General features: G+C 64.6%; 1 protein-coding gene across 1 annotated transcript; it reads left to right on the top strand.

Annotated features, from left to right (window-relative positions):
- Window positions 1-9,492, top strand: NAT8L (N-acetyltransferase 8 like). The gene is made up of 3 exons (XM_059166904.1): window positions 1-450; window positions 1,762-1,926; window positions 4,434-9,492. The coding sequence occupies exons 1-3, from the start codon at window positions 75-77 to the stop codon at window positions 4,799-4,801; spliced, it is 909 nt and encodes a 302-aa protein (XP_059022887.1). The 5' UTR covers window positions 1-74; the 3' UTR covers window positions 4,802-9,492.

The raw sequence follows: 9,492 nt of genomic DNA, 5'->3' as shown, positions 1-9,492 counted from the left end.
CCTTGCCCTGGGCCCGGGCTGTGCCCGCCCGCAGCCCGGCCCGCGTCCCCGCGCAGCGCCGCCCGGCCGGGTGCATGCATTGTGGGCCTCCCGACATGGTCTGCGAGACGAAGATCGTGGCCGCCGAGGACCATGAGGCGCTGCCGGGGGCCAAGAAGGACGCGCTGCTCGCCGCCGCCGGCGCCATGTGGCCCCCGCTGCCCGCCGCGCCCGGGCCGGCCGCAGCGCCCGCCGCGCCCCCGCCCGCGCCGGGCCCCCAGCCCCGCGGCGGCGCTGGGGGCGCGGGGCAGCCGGGGGGGCGCGGCGTGTACATCCGTGAGTTCCGCGCGGCCGAGCAGGAGGCGGCGCGCCGCATCTTCTACGACGGCATCATGGAGCGCATCCCCAACACGGCCTTCCGCGGCCTGCGGCAGCACCCGCGCACACAGCTGCTCTACGCCCTGCTGGCCGGTCAGTGCGCTGGGGGCCCCGGCGCGCTCCGCCCGGCCCCTCCGGGAACAGACGCGCCGGGCGCCCTCGGCCCCGCTCGCCCCCACCTCGGGGTCCGGGCCTGGCAGCGTTCCGGTGCCCGTCCGGGACTCGGCCTGGGAGGGAAGCGGGCCCCCTCGGTGGGGCCCCCTCGCTCGCGCCCCGACGCGCACCCGCGCGCCACCGGCTTTCTGCAGCGGCCTGGGGCGAGGTGGCCACCGGTGGTGGCGTCCGGGCTCCCGGCCAAGGCGCGCCGGGCGGGGGCGTGGGAACAAGCGCCGGCGGAGGGGAGGGGGCTGCGGGCCGGGAAAGGGCCGGGGTCGCCGCCCGCGTCCCCATTCTGTGCGGCCCCGCCGGCCCGGTTCCTTCCCGGGTCATCGCGGGTGGGGGCGGGGTGGCGGCAGGTAGCGCCCGCGGCTGAGGCTCCGCGCCTGGCGCGTGAACTATATATAATCCGCGGGGCGGGGGAGGCTGCCTCGGCTTCTCCAAGTGCTAATTTATGAGGGGAAGACAGCCAGCTCCCCCGGGTGCCGGAGGGGGCCGAGCACCGAGGAGGCAGAGTGAGGGGGCGGGGGGGGGGGTGGTAGCCCCCGCAGGGGCTTTGAGGCCTTTCTCCCGAAGCCCCGGAGGGTGGTTGTCCCCATTTCACAGGTGAGGAGCTTGAGGCTGGGGCTTGTTACTTTCCCAAGGTCATGCAGCAAAAGTGACTTTTGCTGTAGGTTTATGGGCTCCGGCAGCCCTGATGAATCTGGAAGCAATCTCCGGCTTCCCTACCCTCTCCTTCGGACCCTCCTCATAACCCCCGTTGCTGGCCCTGGGGAGAAAGTGGTCCTGGGGCCTTCTGCTGGAAGGTGTCCCTTTCCTCTCCCACTTTTGCAACGGTGAGACAGCCTGCAGGGGCCTGGGAGCTTCCCCTCTGGCTAGAGTGGCAAGGGTGTATGCTGAGCCCCTTCCAGGGATGGGGGCCCCTCCAACCCTGCCTGGGGCTGTTGCCTCTGGCCATTGAGGGCAGCCTGCCCAGAGGCCCCTGCTGTGCTCAGGACGTTCAGAAGTCCTGTGATGTCAGACTCCCGATCAGCCTGCCTATAGGGTAGCGAGTTTGGGAATAGGGCAAAGCAGCAGGAGCAGGCAGGCTTGCCTAGCGCTCCTCCAGGGAGACAGTCATAGCACCTCTGGCAAGGCCTGTCTGCGCCTGTGTCTGGCTGGCATATTTAGCAGGGAGCTGGCGGGTGGGGGGTCCCCCGGTCGGCCGGGCAGGTGTCCGCCACTCACTGGGCTGTCCTCCCCCTGCAGTGCTGTGTTTCGCCCTGACCCGCTCACTGCTGCTGACGTGCCTGGTGCCAGCGGGGCTTCTGGGCCTCCGCTACTACTACAGCCGGAAGGTGGTCCTGGCTTATCTGGACTGCGCCCTGCACACAGACATGGCCGACATCGAGCAGTACTACATGAAGCCCCCGGGTGAGCCTTCCACTCCAGCCCCATCCTGTCCCCTCCCCTTGCTCCTCTTGCCCTCGAGCAGCTCCTCTTGCTGGGGGGCTGCCCTAATCCCAAGCACCTCGGACAGACAGGCCCCAGAGGGCAGGGATGAGGGGGGATGGCCAGGCCTGGGTGGGCCCAGGCTGCTGCACCCCTGGGATGTGCCTTTGGAGTCAGGGAGAGCTCTGGCTGCAGGTTGGGGGTGCAGCAGGCGGGCAGGGCGGGGGGAGTGTCGGCAGAGCTAGGTCCTGGGTGGTGAGGCAAGGGCCCTGAGTGTGCACCCAGACAGACCCTGGGCCTCTGTCCTGCATCCTGGGAAGAGGGGCTGCCACGTGTCCCGGCTCTGCTCTCTGTGCTGATTGCACATTGCATTTCCCCAGAGCTCTCGGAGGGGCTGGGGTCTGCCGTGCTTTGCCAGGGGTCGGGCTGGCCTGGAGTGCCAGGCGCAGAGGGCTTCCTGGTGGGGAGAGGGTTCTGGGGGTTCTCTGAGGGTTGGGACCTCTGGAAGAGCAGGGGTGTTGAGTCCCCACTTCTGGTCTCGGGGCCACTCAGTGAGGCAGAGGGTCTCAGCCCAGCACCCTGGCCTTCTGTGCAAGGAAGGGCTCAGTCTGGTCTGGAGCCGCCTGCAGCTCCTTGGCTGTTCTGGTTGTCCAGGCTGAGCCCAAGGATTTCCTTCACGTCCGGAGCCAGAGAAGGGAGGCTTTGTCTCTGCCCTCTGGGATGTGAGGGTGTCCCAGGTGCAGAGGGTTCCCAGGCTGGGGAAATGGAACAGTGTGGGTCCCAGCAGTTGGTGAGGGCATAGAGGAGCCTGCTGAGGGTCACAGAAGGACAGTGGGGGACAAGAGAGGCACAGTATACCAGTGCAGGGGTGCCCCACCTTGGCACTGCCAGCTCCCATGCCTGCTGGCTCCCAGGGAGCCAGCCCATCCTGCGGAAACCTGCCTGCCCTCCCATTCCCACCACTGCCAGGCTTTGGCACCTTGGGTTCTCTTTGACCCTCTCATAAGCTTGAACTCAGCTTATCAGCCTCCATGGAGTTGCCAGGGACAGGAGGGAGCGCGAGGGCCAGCCCCACCTCACTGGTGCCAAGGTCCAGGCTGCTGAAGCAGCAGGGGGCTCAGGGTGGGGGCCAGGGGGGGCAGCATAAGGACCCTGCTCTTCCTGGGCTGCAGTCTCCCTGGGTGTGGGGCGGTGCTCGCCCTCCTGGGATGCCTGCTAGGTTGCAGGAAGGTTCCACTGAGGCAGGGAGGCTGGACTGCAGTGGCCAGGACCAGGCTGCTCAGGGTGGGAAGACTTGGTCTGGCCTAGGTGTGTGAGGGGAGCCAGAAACCCTGGATGGAGGGCAGGCCAGCTATTGGGGGGGTCCATTTGGGCAGTGAGCCCTCAGCCACTGCTGAGCTCGGGGTGAATGCCAGGTCTCCAGGTATGGTGGTGAAGGGGACAAGGGCCCCTTCTGCCCAGCTGATGCCGGCAGATAGGACAGTGGGGGACCCTTGGGGGTTGGGTGGAGGGGCAAGGTCATGTGCAAAACCTTGATGGGGGAGAGTATGGCAGCTTAAGGAGAGCAGGTGGGGGTAGTTGGTGGCAAACACTTCTGTGGGGGTTGGAGTGGCCGTGGGAAGGGCGAGTGTAGGTGGGGCTCCTCAGCAGGCACCCCTGTTGGCCAGTCTCTGCCTCCTGGGGCTCCTGGGCCTATGGTCAGCAGAGGTGACCAGACTCTCATGCCCTGTAGGCCTCCCCACCCACTTTCATTCTCTCTCTTCTTGCTTCTCTCCTGATCCCCATTTGGCCATCCTCTTCCTCTCCCTGCCCCGTGTGGGACTGTGATTGGTCCAGGCCATGGGTGGGGACAGCTGGCCTGGCCACTGGACTCCTGCCCAGGAGAGGCCAGGGTCAGTGGGAGGTATGCAGTGGTGCCCATCTGTCCCCTTTCTCCACTTGGACCATCCTCGGAGCCTGCCAAGGGCCTGCTTCTGTGCCCCGATCCAAGCAGGCCACGGGGCTCCCAGGCTCCTCCTAACCCAGGAGCATGATGGCCACAGGACCTCCTGAAGTCCCTAGGGCATAGCTCCCAGAGGGATCCTGCTGCCCTGGCCTGTCCTCCCAGGCCCCCCGAAGTCCCCATTGTCGGGGTCCTTCTGGAGGTCCGCTCGTGGCACCTCTCTCCAGCTCCCTGGTGTGGATGCATGGGGACAAGTATGGTGGACCCCGAGTGGCTGGGAGTGAGGGCCTGTCCGTGGCCATTCACTGCCCATCCACGCATTGGCTCAGGGGTAGCTGGGCAGAGGAGGGGTCTGCGTGGCTGAGGGTTGCCCAGCTCTTGGCCACTGAGGGAGGGACTCTGGCCCTGTAGCTCTTGTCTGCCTGGCCTCAGGCCCAGGGCAGGGCCTCTGTGGATGACAGGCAGGTTGGGCCCAGCTCTTTCGGCACCGAGGGCCCTGGAGGGGCAGCTTTGTTGTGCCAAAGCCCTGACTGCCATGTCCCTGCAGGCTCCTGCTTCTGGGTGGCTGTGCTGGACGGCAACGTGGTGGGCATTGTGGCGGCACGGGCCCACGAGGCAGACAACACGGTGGAGCTGCTGCGTATGTCCGTGGACTCACGTTTCCGTGGCAAGGGCATCGCCAAGGCGCTGGGCCGCAAGGTGCTGGAGTTCGCGCTCGTTCACAACTACTCGGCGGTGGTTTTGGGCACAACGGCCGTCAAGGTGGCCGCACACAAGCTCTACGAGTCGCTGGGCTTCAGACACATGGGCTCAAGTGACCACTACGTGTTGCCCGGCATGACCCTGTCGCTGGCCGAGCGCCTCTTCTTCCAGGTCCGCTACCATCGCTACCGCCTGCAGCTGCGCGAGGAGTGAGCACTGCCTGCCTGCCCGCCGCCCACCTGCCGCCCGGCCACCCCGTCCGCCCGTGCCCGCCTGCCCACCACCCGGGCCCGCTTGCAGGCACTCCCCTTGGCGTTTGTGGTGGGTGTTTCCTTTCCACCATCACGCGGTTCTCCGGCTGGCTTTCTGGGGAGCATGGGGCCGCGGCTCCTGTGTGACACTCTCGGGACTGGTTGTGTGTAGCCCCAGCCCCTCGCCCCTCACCCCCCCAGCCTGCTGGGGTTTCGTCCTGAAGAGTGACAGCATGGACCGCCACGGGCCCACGTGGCTGCTCAGCCTGCACGTGGGTCCCCTCCAGGCCCACCGAGCACAGAGCCTCTGTGGCACGGCCCCCACCCGGCAGATCCCGAGCCGCCAGCCAGGCTGTGGCCCCGGGAGACCAGACCTACTGGTCTGGGTCATGCCGACTGGGCTGGCCGGCCACTGGCCCGCGGGGCACCGAGCTGGCCACGGGTCCCGCTTCGCTCCGTGCATGCTGAGGACATGGCCTGGCTGCCGCATGCCCACGGCCCTCTGCCCTGCCGCCCCGCTCAGCCTGGGCCGACACCGGGCAGTGCCCCCACCCAGCCTGCCAGCCAGCCGTGGCCGCCCACCTGCGCTCGGGAAGGCTGGCCTGCCTCTCACCACCCCTGCTGCCCCTGTCCCAGCTCTGCTTTGACACCGAGTCACGAGTCACATTTCTTTCCTTTTGGTCCCTGCCCCTCCCCCACCCGGGCTTCACTGATGGCATCATCATCCAGGTGTGGTTCCCGCAGCCACCTGTGGCCCAGCCTGGTCAGGGTCTTTCAGGAGAGCAGGGTTGGGACGCAGTGGTGCGGTCGCCTCCCCCCAGGCCCAGCTGGATGATGGTGGCCTTTCCCAGACCTCCCTGAGGACTGCTCTGCCTCACGGCTCATGGGCTCTGCCCGGTGAATCTTCCATAAGCCAGGCCGCTGCCCACACCACCGAGCCCACAGCTTCTCCCAGCCTGAAACCGACCCATTTTTTAATAAGTTATTTAGACAGAATAGCACTCTGCATGACTTTAATTCTTGGGACAAAATGGTAGTTGATACCTTAACACACACGCACGCACACACACACACACACACACATGTGTGGTCTAGAATATGCACTATTTCTGGCCCAGTTTGGTGGGGGCGGGTGGCCGGGTGAGTAGAGTGTTTCAGATTTTGAAATCTGGAGTGAGACCCTGACTTAGCACTCTTTCCCTCAAAGAGCATTTCTGGTCTGTGTGGAGGCTCTGGGCTGCCCCCCTCCAGCCTCGACTTGTGGGACAGAGGTCAGCAATGGCGGCAATTTCCCTGCTGACCCTGGAAGGAGTGAGTGCTGTCCACTTTGGCCAGGAGGCGGGTGTGGCAGCCTGGCTGTGCTCCTGGCCTCTCCTTTCGGGGTGGGCGGTGGCGGTCAGGTGTGGGGTGGCCTGAGTGGGTGGAGGAACGGGGTCGTTGGCAGTGGCCACGTGTCCAGCTTGTGAGCCTGGACCTGGCCGTGGTGGCAGGAGGGCCGTTGGTGCCCATTGAGGCCCCTTTATTTTGGGAGCTGGGAAAGGGGGAGTGGCAGGCACTGTGGGCCATGCAGCTGGGTCCTACGTAGGGGACACAGAGGGGACATTCTCAGGTGCTTTGGGAACAAGCAAATGTGTGAAGCAAGCCCAGTGTCCCGAGGGGCCTTTCTTGCTGTCTGCAAATGAGATATTCGTAGAACATTGTACAGACCCCGCTCTCCCCTGTACATTTCTCCCTGGTGGCGTCCGGTCCCTTCTTGGGGACGGGGGTTTTGTAGACTGTACAGAAATCGGCACCCTATTTTCTTGCAGCTCTCAGATTTTGTTAATCTGGATTATACAGACAGACGTAAAGTGTTTTAGCAAAATGGAAAACAAACAGTTGTGCCTTTTTCCTCTTTCTGTTTAGTTTGGTTTTGGCTTGGGGTGGCCTTGGCTGGCGTTGGGCGTGTTGGGGGCTGCGGCTGGTCTGAGGCCTGGTGGGGCAGGTAGGATAGGTGGGCGCCACGTGGGCCCAGCCTGGTGGGCAGTGTCTTGTCAGTGGGAGCCTGGGGCTGCTGCGGCTTCCGTTGATCCTGTGCCTTTGGAGCCTGGGGTCCCTGGTGTGGGGACATGTGGGTGGGGGCCAGAGCTGCCAGCATCTGGGTGACATTGGCCAAAGCAGGTGGCCCCAGTTGCTCCTGGGAAGACATGTGGCCCTCCCCTATCCTACTGGTGTCTGTCTGTTCATGTAGGATCTATGGGCTGGTGGGGGGGGCAGGGACTGCAGTGTCTTTCCCAGTCTGGTGGCCCAGGGTGGCCTGTGGCACTGGCTGGGTGTACCCTGTGCTTGGGACAGGGTCTTTGCCTGGCCCATGTGCAGCTTGGCAGCCCCCAAGATCACCAGGGGAGCAGATTCCCCATCCTTTCCCGGAGCCAGAGGCTGGGCATACTCGTGGGGGATGCCTATCCCTGGGTGGCCACTTCCCTCCAGCCTGGGAGCTAATCCTCCACAAACGTGCACCGAGATGTGAATTTTATACATTTGTAGAAATTCTGATGTTACTACTTCTACCTCTGTGAAGCACCTGCCTGGGTTTCCACTCAGTGGTGTGTCTGGGCAGCTCTCTGCACTGGCAGGCCCTGGGCACCCCCCCCCCCCCCAACACCGCCGCTGGCCTCCTGGGCCTCCCCCAGTGGCTCCTGCTGAGGCCTTGGGAAAGCAGGCCCCCAGACATGGCCCCCATGCTCAGGAGACAAGGCTCCTAGGACTTTTGGAAGCCTCTGTTTTTGGATGGGAAAGCGGGAGGTGGAGTGTTCCAGAATGTTTTTGTTGGATGAGCCTGGAACACAAGCCCAGTGGGCAGCTCCGGGCAGTGGGATGCAGGGCAGCTGAGACCTCTAGCCTCTCGGGATGGCTCAGTGTCACCAGTGTTCCTGGGGCAGCACCCACTGCCCAGGGAAGGGGTCTGAGGAGAGCTGGGATTGTCTGTGGATGCCGAGGTTGTTCCCCTCTCCCCTGTACCCGCTTCTAGCCAGGCCTCCCATTGCTCCCCTTGAGTGAATAGGGCAGAGAGATGGGCCAGCCTATCTCAAGCAAGGTAGGGGGTGGCCCTACAGCTGGGCTGAGGACACGAGGTCCTCAGGCAGCCCCCATTCTGGCCTGGTTGTCCTTCCTCAGAGAAGACCTTTCCAGTGGACAGGCTGGGGGCTGCTCTTCACATGGCTTCCTTGGGAATCTGGCAAGTGCTCGGGAGGCTCTTGCGCCACAGCGAGTCATGCTGGCAGTGTGAGTGCCCACCCCTACCTGCCCCGCCCCCCTGGCCCGCTCCTGATTGCCCCTGCCCACCCTGCCCTTTCCCTGCCTACCCCTGCCCCCTTGCCTGCCCTTGCCACCCTGGCCTGGCCCTGCCCGCCCTGGCCTGCCCCTGTCTGCCCTAGCCTGCCCTTGCCCACCCTGGCCTGCTATGGCCCACCTCTGTCCGTCCCTGGCCCGCACCTGCCCGCCCCTGCCCACCATGGCCTGCTCTATGTGGCTTTGAGCCTGGCCCCTCGCTGGGCTGGGACCAGGTCAGGGGCTAAGCACAGAGCCACCCCCCTGTCTGTGTCCAGGGAATGGCTGACAGTGGTCCCCAAGCCTTGGGAGCCTGGCCCCCATCCCCAGCAGGTGGGCAACATGGACCCTGTGTTCATTTGAAGCTGCTTTTAGGACTCTGTTTTGGCCACAGCCGGTGTTCCTGTGCTGGTGGGCCTTTGGCTGAGGCCTTCTGGGGCTTGTGTTCTGGGCTGGGTGTGGGGTAGATCCTGGAATGTTTGCTCTTTGGTGCCGCAGGTGGGGCAGCCCAGGGCCTGGGGTGGGGGAGGAGGGACTCCGACCTGTCATTGTTGGATGTATTTTTTTTTAACAGCAATAATTAGCCATTTTGAAGAAGGGGTGTGTCTGTGTGTGCGTGCCTGTGTGTGTGTGCACCATGCACGTGTGCACACATGTGTATGTGTGCTGCGTGTGCGTGTGCACACATGTGCCCACGCATGCCTGTGTGGACCTGCACATGTGTGCACGCAAGTGTAAGTGCGTGGTGACAGGGAGGGGACCTCCTGCTGCTGCATGAATGGGCCAGCGCTAAGCCCCACGCTGAATGGCAGGGTTCTAGCTGGGTGCTGTGCTTCCTTCTCCCAGGCCTGCCCCAGGGCCCAGGGGACCTTGAATGTAGTGCTCCCCACCCCCCATGGAGGGCGCTGGACAGGTCTGTGGGAAGTGGGGGGCCCGGGATGAGCCTTTGCCTGGGTCCCTGGGTGTGGGGGGGGCTGGCAGGGGGTGCACACTCAGCCAGACCAGCCGAGATCACACATGATGACACAGTGTCCCCTGGGTCAGGCTGTTGGACCACAGCTGCTGCGGACGCTGTGTCTTTGGGCGAGCAGAGTGCAGACTGGGTCGTGGTGGTGGGGTACACTTCCTGTGGCTTACTGTCCATGAGCCCACGATTGCGGCAACTGTCCTGAGACCCCTGGGTATGCCAGAACCCTCGAGAGAGGCGGAGACAGGCCACGGGGCCAGGGCAGGGTGGGGTCTCCGGCTTCCTGTGGGTGTGTGAGCAGTGGGGGGGGGGGTTGCTGTGGGCCTGGCTGCCTACTCGGCCCCCAGTGCTGCTGTTTTTCAATAAAACCAGAGTTG

This window comes from Mustela lutreola, chromosome 1, assembly GCF_030435805.1.
Source record: "Mustela lutreola isolate mMusLut2 chromosome 1, mMusLut2.pri, whole genome shotgun sequence".
In the NCBI taxonomy this organism is placed as follows: Eukaryota; Metazoa; Chordata; class Mammalia; order Carnivora; family Mustelidae; genus Mustela; species Mustela lutreola.
This window is presented reverse-complemented; position numbering and strand designations above follow the sequence as displayed.